The sequence below is a fragment of the Vigna unguiculata genome, chromosome 1 (assembly GCF_004118075.2).
Source record: "Vigna unguiculata cultivar IT97K-499-35 chromosome 1, ASM411807v1, whole genome shotgun sequence".
Taxonomy (NCBI): Eukaryota; Viridiplantae; Streptophyta; class Magnoliopsida; order Fabales; family Fabaceae; genus Vigna; species Vigna unguiculata.
In genome coordinates, this window is record NC_040279.1 from 41,367,805 (window position 1) to 41,389,456 (window position 21,652).

At 32.3% G+C, this 21,652-nt stretch overlaps 2 protein-coding genes across 3 annotated transcripts; both read left to right on the top strand.

Moving 5' to 3' along the window:
- Positions 1 to 6,754: 6,754 nt before the first annotated feature.
- On the top strand, positions 6,755 to 13,544 carry LOC114180246. Of its 2 annotated transcripts, none has more exons than XM_028066540.1 (7): positions 6,755 to 7,206; positions 7,752 to 7,952; positions 8,052 to 8,157; positions 8,379 to 8,499; positions 8,646 to 9,395; positions 10,192 to 12,073; positions 12,741 to 13,544. In XM_028066540.1, the coding sequence occupies exons 2-7, from the start codon at positions 7,757 to 7,759 to the stop codon at positions 13,169 to 13,171; spliced, it is 3,486 nt and encodes a 1,161-aa protein (XP_027922341.1). In that variant the 5' UTR covers positions 6,755 to 7,206; positions 7,752 to 7,756; the 3' UTR covers positions 13,172 to 13,544. The 2 variants fall into 2 exon arrangements, with proteins under 2 accessions (XP_027922341.1, XP_027922336.1); XM_028066535.1 differs by having other exon boundaries at positions 6,756 to 7,206; positions 7,649 to 7,952.
- A 1,656-nt stretch (positions 13,545 to 15,200) lies between these two features.
- LOC114195548 (uncharacterized membrane protein YuiD-like) lies at positions 15,201 to 21,182 on the top strand. Its single transcript, XM_028086093.1, has 5 exons — positions 15,201 to 15,664; positions 15,911 to 16,067; positions 16,543 to 16,593; positions 16,790 to 16,882; positions 20,730 to 21,182. Exons 1-5 carry the CDS (start codon positions 15,558 to 15,560, stop codon positions 20,799 to 20,801), a joined length of 480 nt encoding a protein of 159 aa, XP_027941894.1. The 5' UTR covers positions 15,201 to 15,557; the 3' UTR covers positions 20,802 to 21,182.
- The last annotated feature ends 470 nt before the right edge of the window (positions 21,183 to 21,652 follow it).

Below are 21,652 nucleotides of genomic sequence, written 5' to 3' on the forward strand. Positions count from 1 at the left end.
TTATGTCAACATCGATGACCATTTTTCTATAGAAATATTCTTCTGCCATCATTTTCGTTTTTGTATTAAATATTTTCCACAACTCTCATGTTTAAATGTTGAACTAGTCGAACTAGGAATCGCTGCGCTACAATCGCAAAGTTGAAAAACATGTTTTGTTTACTTGACTACTACTTGTTTGATGTTTGTTATACATGTTAAACAGGGTTTTGCATCTCAAACAGTATTTTTACCTATTTTATTTTATTAATGTATATTTAGAGAGTTGTGTTGGAAGTTTCGTGTATTTTATTAATGTATATTTTGAGAGGTTATGTTGAAATTCTCGTATCAAGATAAGACAATTTTATAGTATATATATATATATATATATATATATATATATATATATATATATATATATATATATATATATATATATATATATATATATATATATATATATATATATATATATATATATATATATATATATATATATATATATATATATATATATATATATATATGGGGTGTAGGTTTAAAATTTACTTCTAACATGGTATTAGAGTCATTTTTTAAAAAACTTATCCTAGAGAGATTTATTGGACATTTTGTTTCACCCTCACTGCTAACGGACCACCCATTAATTTCTAGAGCACGAACATTTTGTTACATGTTAAACTTCTTCTTACAAGCCAGCCGATTTTGTGGGATTGAGTTACGCTTAAAGCCTATTTCTAATATGGTATTAGAGTCATTTTTTAAAAAACTTATCTTAACATTTTATTGGACATTTTGTTTCACTCCACTACTAACCACCAATTAATTTCTAGAGCACGGACATTTTGTTACATGTTAAACCTCATCTTACAAACCCATTTTGCGAGGTTGAATTATACTTAAAGCTTATTTCTAACATGATATTAAAATCATTTAAAAAAATATATCCTAACGAGATTTATTAGATATTTTGTTTCACCTATGATTGACGGATCACCCGTTAATTTATATAGAATACGGAAATTTGAATTTAGAAATTATTGTTTTTGTTTTTTTCCTTTTTCCCCTGTTTTTATTGAATCAAATGAAGAAAACACATCGTTATCCAGTGGCAACTTCTTCAAATAGTTGATCATAGCACCGGACTATTTAAGTTACCATAATAGGTTTTTGTGGCAAAGAGGGAAAAGATGTCAAGTCTTAATCATTAACTATTCATCGACGCATATTTCACAGTCTCATGATAAAGGAATTTTTTCAAACTGAATTTTCAAAGGCTTTGTCCCCTCCATAATTACCCTACAAGCATAATTTTATGCTACACGTACCCTAATTTGTTCACCTATTTGTACGTAGTTTTGATAGATGTATGATTACATGCATAATTTATTATATATGTTGGACAATAAATATAAATAAATAGAGAGATAAATGAATAAATAAAAGTGTCGTATTTATCACAAATTATTATTATTTTTTGTCTCCGGAGGCACCTCTTCCTCACTTTCTCTCATTTCTCATTAAAACTTCCTCACTTTAATGAATACAATAAATTTATAATATTTATATTTAGATATTAGGCTTGGATTCATAACAATAAACTCTAATGACATTTTTCAAAAATATATACTTTCATGAATAATGTACACATTTTTCATACTTTTAAAATTGCTGTATAATTTCGCTATCAATATCTAAATTAATTAACTTCAGAAGTATACTTAGTTGTATAATATGTTTAATTTTTACAATTTGTGAAGAAAATCAATAGGCCTATTATGCTTATTTCGGGGGCAATACCCAACTCATTATAAAGTATATATATATATATATATATATATATATATATATATATATATATATATATATATATATATATATATATATATATATATATATATATATATATATTCTTTTGCGTAATTTGTTTAAAATTATAACAAAAAGCTCTGGTTTTGACTGTTTTTTTTTTTATTTTTATTTTTAAAATAAACATGTTGATTTTTTTCTGGTGTGTTTAATCTCAAAATTAAAAAAAAAAACAAAAACTTGTTTTTTTTAAGAATTTTTTAATACTTATTAAATAAGCAATTTTAAAATTATATTTATTTTGTACATTCTTATTTTTTAATGAGATTAAATATGTTTTTGGTCCCTTAACGTTCAGTGAATTTTGTAATTAGTCAATTTTGAAATTTTAGACTAATTTAGTTATTCATGTCTCGAAATACGTGAATTTAGTATTTTTAATTCAATATTATTAGGTTTATTTGATATTTTGTATGTATTTCAGGATTGTCTTTGAGTTGTTTATACTATTTGACATATTTTTATTTTAATGTTAAATCAAATATTATTATAAAACGTGCTTAAAATATCAAATAAATTTAATAAATTTTGATTAAAAAATTAAATTAACGTATTTAAAGAAATTCTAAACTAAATTAATTTAAAATTTTAAAATAAATTAATTCTAAAATTCACTGAGAAAGAAGAATTACCTTATCGTTTTTAATTTAAACAAAATGAAAGCGTTTGAATCATTGGCACGTAGCCTTTTAAGTTCCCTACAACACGTATGAGTCAGGTCAATGATAACTATGTTGTTCTTCTAACTTTTTCCCACACTGTCCCACAAAAATCTATCTACTCTCAAACTTTCCTGCTACAATTGATTTATCGTTTAACACCATTTGGGCATTATATAAAATACTATTCTAGTTTAGAGCAATTTTAACTTCAAATCAACTAATTAGGACATGTCACTTGATTATTTGACAAACCCATCATCATTATTCCACTGACTGTGATAGTTCTAACTTTTTGGTGGAGCTTTAGTTTTTTGATTCATTATCGTATGTGCTTCCTCTCACTGATTGGAAATAGTTAAAATCATGATTATGTGTTTTTCAACTGCAATAACAGTTCTTAAATTTACAAGTATTCTGGTTGGAAGTGATACATTGGTTTGTCCCAATTGATAATTGGAACATGTTGTTCTGCTAGTAACTTGATTTGATCTTGTCCTTGTTTTTGGAAAAACAAAAGTTGATAATGTAGATCTTTGACTCACACTAATTTAACTGTTTTTTTTTTCTATTTTGAAAATAATAATATTTATTGTTTATATGAACTTAAACTATTTAACTGACTTTTTCTTATAGTGAATAAACAAAACTAAGACCTAACATAAAATTTAGTATATTTATTACATTAATCCAAAACTAAAATTAAAGTTATTTTTTTAAGGTTGACACTGAATATAAACTTATAATTTAAATAAACCATCTAAATTAACTTAGAACATATATAATCCCTGTCCAACTATATAAGTTAAACGGTAAATATAACAATTAGAATAATAAATTCGATTTATTATTCCACAACTATTCTCACTCATGGTTATTTATTACCTCACTCCATAACAATCCAATAGAGTAAGTAACATTCACCACACATTTAATACAGTTTCTCAGTTTCCATTTTTACGCATGTGTTTTTTCTTTTTTTTTTTCATCCATTTTCAGATTCTGGGGGTTTTGAACGTGCCAAAAATCTGTCAATGTAGCATTTATTGAATTTGGTGTGGAATTCAATAATTTGTCCCAAACTTCATTGTAATCAATTCCAAGTCTTATTGCTTGTTATGTGCAGCCACTGTATAACGACAGATTCCAAATTTTGTTTTCAGATTTGGAACATATAGCAGACATCAATGCAACGTTTCACATCCTTCGCATACCACTCTATTATTTTAATTTCTAACAAAAAAAACAAAAAAAAAAACAGTGTCCTATGAAAATAATCTTTTATTAGTTTCAGGTACTCATCCTCCTATGTTCTCAGAGAAAAATAAAATATAAGGGTCATGTTCTATCCTCTATAATATCAAACAATATTTTAACTCATTTTTTTTATTCACTTTTAACTCATCACTTCAATCACTATTAGATCATCACATCATATCACTAAAAAAAAATGATATAATAGTGATTGAAATAATAGATTAAAAGTGGATAAAAAAAATGGATTAAAATATCATTTTTCAATATCAAATATCATATTCTACACTAAATACATGCTTAAAACATCTTCTATAATATCAAATAAGTTACATGTTACTTTAGAAAACTTGAAGTGAAATTAAAATTTATCTATAAGTCCAATTTTGATAAGTATTACTTTCTAAATTTAAAAAATAAACAAAGATAACAAAAGAGTAATAAATATTTTTACGTGTTAAATAATATTTCAGATTAACATTTGAGTTAAAACATGTTAAATGTTATAATAATCTCAAACATTAATCTGAAATACAATTTGATATATCTAAAAAATTTAACTCACTTATGTTAGAATAGTTATATGTATTTATTGTTATAAACTATAAAGCAAATCCAATCAAAATTTAGGATATAAAGAAATTTTAATTTTATATCAAAGTTTAATAAATAAAAACATATTTAATAATTTTACATTCTTTAACTAACGCCCTACTTAATAAAAAATGTTAACAATTAATAAAACTATATTTTGTTTTAAATAGACTTTAACTTGAAAGGAATGTGTTGTTAGATTTTATTAAAATTCATTTTATTATGAAAATTAAATCAGTGGCATTGGTGTAAAATTGATAAGCAAAAAAAAAAAAAAAAAAGATAACTTTATAAAAACTAATCATAGAGTAAAAGGAAGAGAGACACTTAATGATGGTTTTGAAAATTACTTGATAATCCTATCCAACCTACTTTAAATGCACTTTATCCAATTCTTCATATTGTAAAACTACCCTTAAGCTTACTTGTAATCATAATTGTTACCCATTGCCAGCAAACAAATAATGAATATCACGAAACACACCAAAAAGTGTATCAACAATACCTTTCATCTACTCTACATCTCTCTACGTGAGGAAATGGTTCTTTCTACACGTCACTGTTGAGCCAGAGCACAAAGCAACTTGAACATGAAGATATTTTCATACAATTCACTAAAAAAATTGCATGCTATTTTCCAAAATAATAATCAATATATTTTATTTTAATTTCATACAATTGGGTGAACGACTTTTGTATGTTTAAATGTCTTTGATTGATTGGTTTATTTTATCTGCTGTTATGGCCAATTATATTAAATTACGTGTTGCTTGTATTTATGGTATTACTAATAAGATACATGTAAAGTTTAAAGTTTCTTAATTATGTAGATAATTTATTCACAGGAGTAGTATAAGTAATTTGTATATATATAGTTGTTTATAATATTTTTCATAATAACTATTATTTTTTCATGTTTTTTATCATTGTTTGTTGTGATCCTCACCTTTTGTTTTTGTAATAATTTTTGTATGTAATAACTATTGAGATGTCAGTATATCTAAGATATCATAATACAATAATAATTAACATAGACTTGTTTGGGAGTTAAAAGTAATTATTTTTCTTTTTTAATAGATTATTTCATATAAAGTTTTAAAAATATTTTCTAACTTTTTATAATGTTAATTGATATATACCAAAAAAAACCTTTATTTTTGTTTCATATGTTAATGGATAAATTATATTACTTCTCCATAGCAATATTATAGTTAGAAAATAAAATTATATGCTTAAAAAAACCATGCATGTAATGATTGGTTAGTTTAGTTTGTTTCGGCTCACATTTTATATAGTATAATCCAAAATAAAATATAAAAGACGTGTTTTTTTTTTATATGTTCCTCAGATATTATTTTATCTTGAGTCAACACAGTATGATAAGTTCAGTAATATTATATTGCCAAATTATGCTTCATGTTATTATAGTCTCTAGTTTTTGTTTTACTATCTTTTGTTGTTTAATTGTTATTACAACTAACGAATGTTGGCACATTAATATTAATTGGACTGATCCAGCTGATATTGTCCTTAATGGTTTAGTTGTTGCTTACAATTATGTAATATATATTTATATATATAGTATTTGCCAAAAGATGTTTTGAATATGATAAATGTAACTAACGACTGCAAAATAAACTTTCATGTATGAATATTTCTCTCCCATTTCTTGCTGTGAAAGAGAATATTAAATATTGGTATAGTACTCGAGTTGTTTAATTTTGTAGATTTTTTTTCTCATATGAATGCTAATTATTATTATTGATTTGTTTCATGTACCGACATAAAAGTAGATGAAAAACGCAATTTCGATTAAAATGACATTAAACTGTGTTTAAACATAGTCAGATTAGGGTTCTATATATTGATTTTTGTGACACAGTAAGTGTGAAGTAACTTTTTTTTTGTCGCGCGATAACATCTTATTTCAACTGTTTTATAAACTTTCCTACCAAATTCTAAGTATGCAAACACACGTTGTTCTAACTAGTTAACTAACTTTTATACCAACAAATTCCAGGTATTTTAATCGACTCAAAAAAACAAAGTGTGTTCTTTTTGACTATTTCCCTTTGATCCTATTTCTTCTCTAAATCATTCTTAATTTGATTGTTTGACTCTTATGTGTGGGTGAAAAAAATAAACCAAATTGATCACAACACTGTCATCACCGTCATACTTTGATCTCTATGAGCCATTTTTCCCGAAACAATTATTAGAAAATAAAAGAATCTGGATGAAACTCTTAAAATAATGATTACAACAGTTAGCAACGCTAACTATGCTAACATATATAATTACATGTATTTAGTTGCCTAAGTAAAAATGGTGTATTTGATTAAATTCCTAAGTTTATACGGTTTATATTAGTCACGTATCTAACTTGATTTGGGAAGTATCTTTGTTTAACGAAAAAGGATTAAAGAAAACTAAAAAGAAAAGGAAAAGGGGTAGAGAAAGAACTTGGATGCTTGCTGTTGAGGGAAGCAGCGAAATCCAAGGACAACAAAAACAAAGGTTTTGGGTATTATTCTTCCACTCTATAATTGTGAGTGTTTTTTAACAGGGAGAGTTAAAGAATTTGGCAGGGGGAGAGAATAATGGATCAAAATTTTATTTTTATTTTCACTTTGATGGCGTTTGTTGCAACCGTTGGATCATTCTAGTTTTCGATCTGTACTTTGGTCGCTTGGACATGGCCATGAATGCTATAGATCCGAGTGTCTAATACAACATTCGTCGCATTGTAATTGACATTTAAGCTCTGTTTTATCTTCGAACTTGGGATCTTAAGCGCACTCTTCCACATTCCACACTCTTTTGCAAGCAATTTTGGCTTGGAAATTTGGTAAGTCAAGCTCAACTGCCACTACTGTTACTCATTACAGTGCTCAATTTTACTACCTTGCTTTCAACTTCAATGGCGGCTTGGTGGGTCCCAAGCTTGAATTTTGGGTTTCAATTAGGTTCCTTTTTAACTCTGAACCCCACAATTGGGATCTGTGACTGGGAAATGTTTTAGGGTTTCTGGGTCAATTTGATTTTGGATATTTGCTGCATATGAATTGATTGAATGAATGCCGAGGAGGCATTGCATTTTAATGGTACAGTTGTTGCCACGAGTCACTATTTTAATGTGCCGAATTTGCTTTCATTCGTCTTGACTCTGATGGCAATGTGTATTGGGTATTTAGGGGTGCTACTAATCTAATCTAATGAACCAAGAGAATATTGTAAGTGGGTAATTCTTTTCTCGCTGAATTGATGGTTGGTGCTTAAATTTGTCGTAGGCTTGAGCTTAATTATGGGTTGCTCGTTGGGGTGTAGAAGGTTTATTGTTTTGGCTTGTGTGGAGAGCTTGGGGTGACACTTATGTGACACTGTATTTGGTAGTGGAGATGCCACCTTCCCCAGCATTGAGATTCTCTCCAGGGAGAGAGCCAAGAGCTGATGGTCACAAACGTGGGCGCAGTCTTGAGAGTGGATTGCTCTTACGGGAGAAGGATGATGATCTTACTTTGTTCAATGAAATGCAATCCAAAGAGAAGGAGAGCTTTCTGCTTCAGCTGACCGATGATTTGGAGGACTCATTCTGTAATTTTCTTTACTTACATCATACGAAGAGAATGTTTCTATTTTTGGTTGCTGCTTTTGGCTAACATTCATGCATTTTTTTTTTCTGGGGTTATACAGCTACAAAGTTGAAACATATTTCTGATGTTAATCTTGGAATCTCCATTCATGGCCGAGGAGAAAGCAGCGAGTTGCTTAATGATGGTGACAAGAACGATTACGACTGGTGGGTCATTTTTCATGTTTTAGCTTTACTAGTAGATTTCATTGTTTAATGTGCTCAGAATATAAAATTCTGATTCTGACTGTATCCAGTTACCTGTAGTTCTTGCTGTTAGTTATTCAAGTTTCTTGATTACAAAGCTTGAGACTTTGTTGTGAATCAGTTTATTTCTGATCATCACCATTTACCTCACTGATGTCATGTCTGTACCATTCATTTTGAAGGTTATTAACGCCCCCAGACACACCACTGTTTCCTTCGTTAGATGATGAGACATCACTGACTAGTTTTGGAAGCAGAGGAAGGCCTCAGAGTAAACCCATTTCCATATCAAGATCTTCTACGGTGAGCTTGAATGCATTTATATTGTTATATTCGATCATGGTTGTGTCTTTAAGGGAAAAAGTCCTCCGAATTTTTTTCATCTCAAAAAATGTAACTGTGCTTATATACTGATCATTCATCATATGTTCAATGCCCTCCTGTTTTAGATGGATAAAAGTCACAGAAGCAGTAGGGGCAGTGCAAGTCCAAATCGCTTAAGTCCATCCCCTCGATCAGGAGCGAATACATTGCAATCGAGGGGAAGGCCTTCATCAGTGCCAAATTCCAGTCCATCCCCAAATGTGCGATATGCCACTCCAACGAGAAGACCATCTCCACCTCCAAGTAAGCCCATGACACCTGCTTCCAAGCATTCCACTTATACTCCCCGTAGGATAAGCACCGGCTCCAGTGGTTCTGTTGTCTCATCAGGAGTTAGGGGAACTTCCCCAGTGAAGACAAATCGTGGAAACTCTGCATCACCAAAGATAAGGGCTTGGCAAACTAATATTCCTGGCTTTTCTTCTGAAGTTCCTCCCAATCTTCGTACATCATTGGCTGATCGACCAGCATCATATGTGAGAGGTTCATCTCCAGCATCCAGAAATGGCAGGGACTCTGCCTCCAAATTCAATAGGCAATCAATGTCTCCAACTGCTTCTAGGAGTAGTAGCTCTTTTCAGAGTCATGATAGAGACCAATTGAGCACACGCAGCAAAGGTTCCATTGCATCATCTGGAGATGATGATCTAGACTCTCTGCAATCCATCACAGTAGGTAGTGTAGACAGATTAAGTTCAAGAAGGGGTGCTTCATTTTCAACCAACAAAAATCCTACCATCTCCAAGAAATCAGCCAGGATTATGTCCCCAAGTTCAGCTCCTAAAAGATCATTCGATTCAGTTATCAGGCAAATGGTATTTTTTCATTTTATCACTTAAAACAACTTCCTTGGTTTGTCAGTGTTATAAATGGCAGATGGTGGAATGTGGCAGAAGGCCAAAATTCCTCCATATAAACATGCCATTGCTGCCAATGACGGCATGGAAATGCCATAGCTGGTCTCACTTCACAAATTGCCTATGGTTATTGGCAAAATGTCCGCCATGACATTCCACCATGGGGATTATGGGATTGCTATTTAACAGCATTGGTTAACCGGAATCGTGAAGTGTGTTTAATTTTCATCAAATTTGAGATTTAGTTCCTTTTAAAGCATTTTCCCCATGTTTCTGCCGACCCTCTGTCTCCACCCTCCTATGCACAACATCGAAAGTTGTCTGATTCAACTTTCTTTTGGGACTGCCAATCTTCAAAATATTTACATTTTTACCTGTGCTTTCTATGCTTGATTTCTAGTGCGTGCATGTGCTATCTGCATATATTTTTAAATTATATTTGATTACACAAGTATTCCAAAGTAATGGCTTCTTATTAAGTTATCTTCTATCTTGTTTGAGGATATGCATACGAAATAACATATTTGCACCAAGCATAATCATTATATCAGGGTTTTTTCTGTTGGTTGACACTCTGAAACCTCTGCTGATCCTTGTAGCAAAGTCAACACTTGGTTAACATTAACCACGGAAATCTGGATTTCTATTGGGTCTTTTATTTGTGCAACTCTCTCAATTATCTATTGCCATGATTAATAGTCAAATTTAATAAAAAATACTCAATTTTGTTAGTTACCGTTAAAATGCTATGCAGGATAGAAAAACTCCTCAGAACATGTTCAGGCCACTTCTATCCAGTGTTCCGAGTACAACCTTTTATGCTGGAAAAGCAAATTCTGCACATCGTTCCCTTGTATCCAGGAATTCATCTGTTACAACAAGCAGCAATGCGAGCTCTGATCAAGGTACAACCTTTGCACTGGACACGGAAGGGAGTGAACATAATCAAGATGATATGACAAGTGAAGCTGATAAGATACTATATCCTGATATGCATGAAGTGTTTGTCTTTGATAAGGTTGATGCATTAAATGCAAAAATTGAGCAAGAGATTAAAAGGGAATCAGTACATGTTATGCAAAATGAAACCACAGACCCAAAGACTGTTTTAGTTCCAATTGAATTTGCGGATTCTATATCCCACATTCACATTGACACTAGAGTTAATGAAAGTTCAGAAATTTCACGGGTTAGAGGCGGCATTTCTGATACTGATAGTTTTGAAAATTCTGCTCGCTGTTCTTATTGTGGTTGTCGTTATGAGGTCACTAATAATCCTGAGAAGAATATTGGGCTGTGTCCAGAATGCAGCAGGAAAACCTCATTGTTGCGAGTCTTCTTCCCAGAGACAACTTTGGCAGTATCTGAAGACACTCCATTGATTGCAGCCAACATTCCTAAAGAAGAAAAAACATTATCTGAAGCAAACCAATTGGAACTGCCTGAAGAGACTAACGTGGTTAACTTAAGGTTTCCCTATGGTGAGCAGGATGCTGAGGAAAGTCAAACTTCTTGCAGTGAACTAAAGCAGGATCACTCACAAAACAATTCTCTTCCAAATTCTTTGGGGGAGGGAGGCAGACAGACATCTGGCAACCAGCTAGAGATTAACCAATCAGGAGTTGATTACAATAAGCCTAATAATGGATTTGGGGATAAGCATCACTCAAGTGATCGCCCTAATTTGAATGTGGGCCCCACAGAAGGCACTGGCATTTCTCTATTGCTGAAAAGGACTAGCAACAATAAAGGGCCTGTTGTTCAGAGCAGGAGTTTTACTGCCACAACCATATCTTACGATGATCTGTCTCTTGCTAGAGACAGTGTAAGCAGTTTTAGAAGCACAAGACCCGGTAGTTATTCTGCCTCATCCTCAATTGATCTTGGCTCAACTAGGCAAACAGACTTTCGTGTGCAAAGGCAGTTGAGTGGCAGGAAACTCGATGTGGATGGTGGATATGACTTGAGAAACAAGCCTCCAAGCACTGCTTCATCCTTTTCTGGAACTTCAAACCATTCTCGCCATGAGTTAGGTCTTGCAACTCAAGAGACAGGCAGTACAGAATATGGTTTTGTAGAGGAGGTATCTCAAGTTTTTCAAGAAATGCCAGCTTTGGCAAACACAATGTCAGAGATAATTGATGCTTCTTCCATAGATTTAGCTGTTGAGGAAGATGAAGTTGAATGTGATGATAGTACTAGATTGAATAATGGTTGCAGCTCAGAATTATTAAGTCAGGCTACTGCTGTCCAGTCTGATGACAATCTAGTCACATCAATTCCAAATCATGGGGATTGTGTGCCACATGAAAATGTTGATGATTGTCCAAATAATGCCAAGGATGTCTCAGACACAGAAACATCAGCCAAGACTCCAGAATTATCCAGTCAAGAGAAACATGATGTACAGAATTCCGATGTTAATGAATTGGAGGCTTTGGTCACAACCAACTGTCCCCCTATTACAGAAGCAGAAATAGAAGGAGAAAACTGTTGTGAGAATATGGTTGACATGGTTAATGGTGACCTGTCAAAGAGGGCTGATGACTTTAGGGAACCTTCTGCTCAAAATCCTTCCAGTGATTCCTGTCCCACTTCTGTTTCAGAGGTCAATGTCTCCGAGTCCCATGGCTTTGGTATGATATCTACATCTACTGTATTAAAGTTTCAAATGAAAGATAGTATTACATTTACTGATAACTGACTGAGATAAGAATAATAACTTCTCACGCTTCTCTTTGAACTTGTTTATGAGGACGCCATACATAGCATAAATTTTGAGCAATTTTCTGAGATATTAAAATATGCAGAATAACAATCTAATGTCAGTTAATCTGCTTTGTCTCGAACAGATAGTTATGATTTTTGGAAATGTTGATTCATTTTGTGCAATGTAAAGTGAGTGGTGTATTTTTTGCACTTTGTATTCTGATACTCATTCATGTGTTCTGGGCACTTTACAGGCAGTTTTATTAGCCTAGTTTCCAACTTCTCGGTCAAGAGTAAGGCTTTCTGTGGTCTTTCTGGCTACTTTTTGAAAACAGCTTGCAATTTTAATTTAAGGTCATTTTACTGAGGATTCACCGGCAACGTAGCTGAATTTATATTTTCATTGTTGGGGGAACCTTAACTTGTATGAAATTCATGGAGCAAAGAACGCCTTTTTAGTTTTCTATCGCTTAAGATATTCTTCCTCTCTGTGTACATGGTGCCTGCAATATATTTTATCAGATGAAACTTTCTTAGGAAAAATATTTGTATGTGTCGTCCAATATCTAATAGTTCTTCAATGCTTTATGCCAGAGGGATCAACAGTTACAGTGGAGTGTCAAGGTGCAGGCAATACTAGGAGCTTGACACTTGAAGAGGCAACAGACACAATCCTTTTTTGCAGTTCCATTGTGCACGATCTTGCATATCAGGCTGCGACATTAGCAATGGAAAAGGAATGTTCCAACCCATTTGAGGGTTCTGAACCGACTGTGACCTTTTTGGGAAAATTCAATTCTGATAGAAATAGTCGCAGCCGCGCTGTCAGCAAACGCACTTCAAGATCCCAGAAGACCAAGATCAAGCAGAGGAGGGTGGAAACTGATGTCAAAACTCATTCTGGCAAGGCTGAGAATGATGAAAATATTGGCGAGTCTTTCACACACAATGTTGGGCTTCCTAACAAAGTAGACAGTATGAAGCCCCCGAAGCTGGAATCAAAGTGCAATTGCATCATAATGTGAGAGGACAATGTCAAAATTGTGCCTTCAATTCATGGCAGCATTTCTGCACTTCCTTTTGGCCACACATGGGAGATAAACCAAGTGCTTGTGCATTTATGGTTTTAGGTTGGAGGCTGTTTGGGATAATAACCACTGCCAATTGGTTTGTGCTGGTTCTAATATATTTTGTAACAAATGCCAAGTTGTGTTTGACATAATTGTAAAGTTATTTTTTTCCCTCCTTATTTTTGTTGGTAGGCCATAAGCTAAAAGGCATTCTGGAGGACTATGATGATGTGCCCCCTCCACTTGCTGCATTCTTGTTTGTTATTTTCATCTCAACTAGTGATCCATCAAAGCAAGTGTGAAGTAGAAGCATTCATATTCATTGTTACATTGTTGCTTGTCAATTCCTATTCTTTCTGACTCAAGTGAGTGAACAAAACTTCACGTGCAGGTTTGTCAGTGACACGACACTCTGTCACCACATGAAGATAGATTGAGATCCATTCGTGTATTTGTTTTTTCATGCACCTCTCTACCCGACAGAATAGTAGCATTTGACAGTTACACAATTTATCACATAACTTATTTTGAGAATGAATATATTAAAAATGAATAAATGAAAGAGGGGGGAGGGGGGATATGCTATTGTGCCCCTAAAATTAGATCAAATGTTAGAAATTATTAAACACAGTAATTAAATTTATAAATTATTTTAAAACAAAAACATTTAATTTCTTTTAATATTTTTATATAATAGATAATCTTAATATTGGGTATAACGTCTTAGCTAGTTCACATAGCAAATACAAATATGAGTGTATAAAACTGATTTGGAGGAGAGTGAATAAATGAATTTGAAGATAAAGTTTGCGAATGATTTGATAGACCTGACAGAAAGATATTTTAATAAATTTAGTGGTAAGATTAGATATTTGTCTTTAAGATTAAAATGAATAAAATACAAGATGTAGTTAGTTAAAATTAGTTTTAAAAAAATTTGGATGAATTTTTTATATAAAACTAATAATTGGTGTAATTAATTTAAAATAGAACATGAATGATTAAAATAATCTTAATTAAATATTGGATTATAGTATAAACAGTACTATTATTAATTAATTATTTTTGTCATCATGATTTTTATTAGTATTATATTTAAATATTGTATCATTTTCTCCATTAATATTATTTTTAGATATTTTATATTTTATTATTATTATCATTAAACTTATTATTATTATTATTTTATTGGTATTAGTTTTATTTTTGTTATTATGAGTATTAGGTATTGTGTATAAAGAGTTGTAAATTCAAAAAAAAAATCAAAGGTCATTATATAAATTCAATAAGAGATAATGTTATCATGACTATCATTTTTTATTCCAGATCTTTACTATCTTCATAGTTTAGTGTGGGTCATTGATTAATGTATCATTATCTTTTTCTTTGAAATAATCAATTACTCACATTAAACCACATCAAAGAAATAAAAGATGAGAGTAAAAAAAAAATATTCATCTACTTGTCTTAAAGGAAAAAAAAATCTCACATCCCTCACTTCAATTCTCTCCATCATTTACCCAAAAATCCATTAAAAATAACAAACATGTCATCTTCATTCACATTTTTTTACAAATAGAATATCCATAAAAGGAAACAAGGGGTAATACAAGCTAGTGAAAACATTTATAAATAAAAATTGTCAAAAATTATAGTTTATGTATTGAAAATCACAGCAGAAATACATTGATAATATTATCCCATAAACACTCTAAAGTTTAATGTTCACAGGATATTTGTCAACATTTTTATAAAATAAAATACCAATTTGCACACGAACATTGTATTGTATGTTATTTATCCGTCGTGCTTAATAGTGTCGTAATTAAGCAGTGCGGAATATAATTTATTATTTTTCATATTGAAGGTAGGTAGCAACTAGCAACTTGCCATAAGAGAAAGATAACGAATTTTTCTTTTCGTTGAAACTATTTCGTCAATATTTTCTAGATGACATTTGGTGGCATGTGTGTCTTCTTTTCCAAGAACTTTCCATTATATGAATTTCCAAATTCCAAATTTTGGGTCAAAGCAGAATAAGTTGCGTTGCGGAAAAGTACTTGCAAGAAGAAAATCATAAAGAAAAAAAGAAAGAGAGAGAGAATTAAATGCATAGCATTGGAGGGCCTATTCTTAACGTAATCGAACAAGGGAAGCATATTCAGTTGAGAAAGCTGAGCTGAGCTAAGAAAATAAACAATTCAGAATTCGGAGCATATTCAATTCCTGTTTCTGCTTGCGTTTGCATGTAACATTTCTCAAAGGAGAAAAAGGAAAAACTGCAATTAATTTGTTTATTTATAAACAAAAACAATTTGACAAATAAGCAGAGAGAAGGGAGATGGTTGAGGTGTCAATTACGACGTCGTCAATAATGCACAATTACCCTCTCGTTTCCGCCATTGTTGCTTTCGCCCTCGCACAAGCCATCAAGTTTTTCACTACCTGGTTCGTTCGTTTTGTTTTTCCATTTTTTCTATCGTATTTCACGAATCCAGTGTCGAATACAATAGTTTAGAAAAAAAAATGATTTCAGTTTCTGGTTGGTCAATGATGTGTGAATTATGAATCTCTTTGGAAGAATTAAATTATAACAGTTGAATTGCAGCTATTTGGCTAATGATGCGTTTAATTGAGGGTTAATAATAATGATAATTTTTTTTTCTTATTGTTATGATCATGGTTAATATGTAGGTATAAGGAAAAAAGATGGGATCCGAAGCAACTTGTTGGATCTGGCGGAATGCCTTCTTCCCATTCAGCTACTGTCGCTGCTCTTGCCGCGGCAATAGGGTTCCATGAAGGCTTTGGAGGACCTCTTTTTGCGACTGCTTTGGTTCTAGCTTGTATTGTATGTCCTAGTTCTTCAAATCAATCATTCTATGGATATTTCATTCTTCTTTTCAAAGTGTGATGTTATAATGGAGATTCAATCTATTATTTTTCTTTTATCTCTCTGCTCTTAGGAAGTGGACATGTAAGTGTGGTTTGCATGATTCACGTTTGGATTGGTAGACAATAGGGTCAAATGGAATGGAATTGGTGCAATACATTCCATTCCATGCCGTTCAATTGTCCTCTAATTTCCCATTTCAATTAAGAGGAGGGCATGAGTTGGATATTTTTTATGTTCCACCATAGAATATAAAAATAGCGAAGTGATAACTTTCTTTCCTTTCATTCCACTCGCCCTTGAATGTTCAAACATAGTCACTTTAAGAAAGGATTTGATGTCCTATACATTGACTAGATTACACAGCAAGAAACTAATTGTTAATGACTAGCTTATGGTTGAGCGAGTTTCTGATATGGGATATTACTGGCAGGTGATGTATGATGCTACTGGTGTAAGATTGCAAGCTGGACGCCAGGCAGAGGTACACTCTTTTCCTTGTTTTACTTGTGTGCACCATATTCTGTCACATGTATTTCTTTCATGCCAAACGTGAGAGTCGAAATGCCACAAAGCCTTTTCTATTTGCCTGTGATTCCAGCAAAAGAGATGTTTTAATTTTTGTTTGGTTGGTTTCCATTTGTTTCTTTTACCGAGTTTAAATGGTTGAATTTTTCCAGATTTTGAACCAAATCGTGTTTGAACTTCCTGCTGAACATCCTCTAGCTGAAAGCAGACCACTCCGGGAACCACTTGGGCATACACCCCCTCAGGTTCACCATTTTTTATTTGTTCGCCTGTCATGATTATTTTATGGATCTTGGTCAAAGGAATTTAGTGTCATTTGCTTGTTTACACTCTTGATAGAATGACATTATTCTTTGGAAAGCTGTTTAGTATAAACATAAGGGATTTTTATTCATACTATGAAGTCTTTTGTTGATATGTAAGGAAAGCATCAGAATCGTAGATTTAATCAATGGAAATCAATCGGAAATGTACTTTGATCTGGTGTAATTAGGATCTGATTTTATTTCTTTCTATCTTTAGATTAGCTTTATAAGAAAGAATCTTTCCAGATAGATATTCAATGGGATTCTTCTCTGATATTTAGGCAGATTTTTCCTTGATATTTAAGCCTACATTAATGTAGAGTATTAACTTCCTCTCCCTATTTATTACTCCTCTTTGAATTAATTTGAATAAGGAAAAATATTCACTTCTCTGAATAGTATCAGAGCTCGATTTGAACCATCTCCAGTCTCATTGGTGACCCAGCCATTGAAGGAATTAAAAGCCTACTTCATGAGTTGCAACAAGGTGAATTTTCAGTCCTTGAGTTTCTCTCAGTTGACATTGGCAGAAACTGGATATATATGAAGAAAATGAGTGGAACTAAGTGGATGAGAAAAATAAGTATAGAGTACTGGTGGAGAAGGATAGAATCTATAATTGTTTATTGGGGGCTTAATAAGGATCATGATGAAGTACGTGGAATGATTCTGGGAATCAAGCCACTTGCAAAGGACAAGGAAATATTCTAAGAAGTGAGAAGAGAAGAAATATCATGTTGGGAGAATCTATTCCAATCCCATTCCCTAAAAGTTCAGAAATGGCAGCAAGATGCAAGCCATTATCGTCCAATACACAAGAAGAATTGTCCTTGGTGCGATGGTTGCAAGAAAAGTGGTCACACCAAGGACAATTGTTGAGACATTTATGGGAAACCTTCGGATGCAAAAGTGTTCTAAAACCAGGACAACAGAGGTAATGCAAGAGCCTATAATCATTAAGATGCAAAAGAACACCCTGGAGCATCTTCATTAAGCAAAGAACAATAAAAACTTTGTAAAAATTTCTCCTGTAATGGTGAAAAGTTACTCTTTGCATGCTTTAAGCACTAGCAAAGGAAAATAAAAATCATGGATCATAGACTTAGAAGCCTTAGATCACATGACTGGAGACATATTTGTGTTTGAAAATTACACCTTGTCATGATAACTCCACAATTTGAATTGCTGATGGTACCCTTTTAAAAGTTCTGGGTAGAGGAAGTAATTATTTTAAAGAATATACACTTTAGACTCAGTACTTTGTGTACCTAAATTGGACAGCAATTTGCTCTCTATTAGCAAACTTATGAAAGATTTGAGATGTGTTGCTAAATTATTTCCTAACAAGTATGAATTTTAGATTTTTGAGTCAAGGAAGATGATTGACAATAGTAAAGAGTGTGCATGACATTATCACCTATGGGTTGACGACTCTGAAAGTGAACCCAAAACCAACGTCTGCAATTTCTCAGAGTAATGAAAATTCTATAATGTTATGGCACTATTGTCTAAGCCACCCTTTGTGTATTTGGAAAATGTTTCCCTCATTATTTAATAAAAATCTGAGGAGTTTCAATGTGAACGCCAGTTATCTAAGCATATACGCAACACCTATTTACCCTAACCATATAAACCCTCTCATTCATTTTCCATAATTCATGTTGATGTATGGGAACCATCCTGAATCAGCAACGTTACTGGCACCAAATTGTTTGTTACAATCATTGTTGGCCAATAATAGTTACTTGGGTATTCCTTATGAATGAGAAGTCAAAGGTATGGTCGATATTTGAATATTTTCATAGCATGGTACAAACGAATTCCAAACCATTATAAAGGTAATTTGAATATTATCAGTCAATGTTGAGTTCCTACTTTTAAGACACATAGAGTTATACTCCAAAGCTCTAGTGTAGATATGGTTGGGAAAAGGGGTTGCAGATAAAAAATAGACACATTTTGGAAGTACCCATATCACTTATGTTGGCTACAAATGTTCTAAAACAATTTTGGGGAGGAACTGTCCTTACTGAAACCTACCTCACAAATAGAATGTCTTCGCATATTTTGGAACTTTAGCACCCTTCACTCCAAACTCTAGACCTTCTTTCCAACTAGTAGGATTTTCTCCTCCATTCTATTAAGCTTATTTGGATGCTCAGCCTTTGTTCACGACATAAGCCCTCACTGCAACAAACTTTAACCAAAATCCATCAAATGTGTTTTCCTTGATTATTCACTTAACATAATGGATACAGGTGCTACTTTCCCTCAACGCTAAAGTTTTACAACTATATGGATGTGACTTTCTTTGGGGATCAACCTTATTATCTCAAAGTTGAAATTCAAGGGAGAAGGCATTGATTTCAAATGAACTGGAAGAACTCCAACTCTTTGGATTTGAGACGGTTGAACATGCCCTTGATGCAACACCAACAAAAACACCACCAACAAATACCAGAAATACGGAGCTTATGGAACCAATAGCCATTTCAAATGTAGAAATTATAGAAACAACAGTTATCTTGAAACCAACAATTACAACTGTTTCAAAACTAGTAGCTGCACCTGATGACAATTGAAAGGTTTACTTTGGGAATAAGGCTCGATTTGGAAGCCAAGTGAATCACCTAATCATATGAACTGGTATATGAAGAGACTTTTGCACCAGTAGCCAAACTTAATTCAATCTGAGTCATACTGTCCTTGGAAGCAATTTAAGTATTGAGCAGGTTCCATCATGCAACCGAACAGGATGTATTCTGACTAAAGCTCTCTCAAGAAATACTTATGGAAGCATCAGTTCCAATCTAGGAATGATAGATTTCTACCACCCAGTTTAAGGGAGAGTGTTAATAATAGTCAAGGAAAGAATCAGAATCATAACTTTGATATACGGAAATCAATCATACTCATAATTTGATTTGGTGTAATTAGGATCTGATTTTATTTCTTTGTTTTTAGATTATCTTTATGGAAAGAATCTTTCCTTATATTCAGTGAGATACTTCTCTGATATTCATGCTTAGATTAGTGTACAGAATTAATGTCCTCTTGCTATTTATTATTCCCCTTTGTATCAATTTGGATAAGTAAAAGTTATTCACTTTTCCGCAATTGTTTTTATTAAATAATAATTAGCGTACACCATGTTATTTACTCAATATATAACTGCGATTGCTTAAAAAAATTAGGTTATGATCGTGTTAATTTTTGTCTTTTATGAACATCTGAATCTATGTTTTATCATTTTATATTATACTTTTTTTGAAATGTTAAGGGCTGAGGTTTTCCTTGTTTTTAATACGCTATTTCAGTACCATCAGGATTCTATTATACTCAAAATATCTGATATAGTAGTATAAGTGAATGACGAATCACACCATACAGAGATAAGAATGTGCCAAAACTATGGTTTCAAGTTATTACAAAAAAATAGTCATTACAAGATTGTGGCCTTCTCTTTGGTACACAATTTGGACACGCTCTGCAATACTTTTGGTTTGAATTATTTTCAGTTCCACTTATCTCACTGAATCTCACTCTCTCATCTCTCTGAATATTAGACAATCCAATTTATAAAATCATTAGCAGATAAGGCAAGTACTTTAAATTTGTTATATATTTTATAATTTATTTTGAAACAAAAAGGAAGGTCAAGTAGGTAGTCCAGTCTTTTAAATTAATGGTTTCCATGATCCGAAGGTTTAAATTGAGTTGATATTCATTTCTTTGGGACTCTTTAATTGTTGGTTTTCTTTTTTAATATTCTCAATACTTACTGCAGGTTGTTGCTGGTGGAATACTTGGAATCATAACATCAGGTATTGGTTATGTAATAACCATGGCTAGTACCTGAAGTTGAGGATTTGTTGTTGACATCCCCAGAGGACCCTTGTATAGGAATCAAAAACACCAGTGTCTTCTAGAGCCTTGTTCCCTCAGATAAAGTCTGACATGTGCTCCTTCATTCTTATCCCAGCCCGCAATCACTTAATCTTATTGTCATTTCAACAGTGACGATAAATTGAATTGTATTGATTACACTTTGATAGAATGGAAGTATGTCTTATGGGATCATTTCTTAACCCTAATATATGCTTCTTAGCCTGTTCAGTTTTAAGAATTTTTGGAATGGATTTATCTGTAAGCATTACTTTAAGTCATTTTCTTGCTGTTATCCTGGTTATATACAACTCTTGTGATATTACAAATGCTTTTTTTCTTTCCTCAGTCAAAAGTAGTCTCATTGGTTATGACTTGTGAATATGACGTTCTTTCAACCTATTTACGCTATCAATTTACTGTATTTGTGTTTGGAATAACTTTCACAATGCTCACGAATTACCTTCCCACATGATGGTTTTTATTTTTTTTATTTTTTTCTGGAAATGAATCCCAATTTGGCTTTTGGTTACAGTGCCCCCATCATTTCTAATATTTCTAATTGCGTCAATAAAATTTCATTTTTACCATTTCTAAATTGTACAATCCAAAATTATTTTTTAAAAGTAAAAAAATGACTTTTTAATAGTTAACCCAAAGTCTGGATTTCGAAATTCATTGTCCAAAAGCCAAAAATTACTTCAATTATGTGTAATTATGAAGGTGCAGGAAGAAACAGTTATGTTCATCTTAAAGCACGCAAGAATGTTGCTTTTGGTAAGGTTACAGTGCCCCCATCATTTCTGATATTTCTAATTGCCTCAA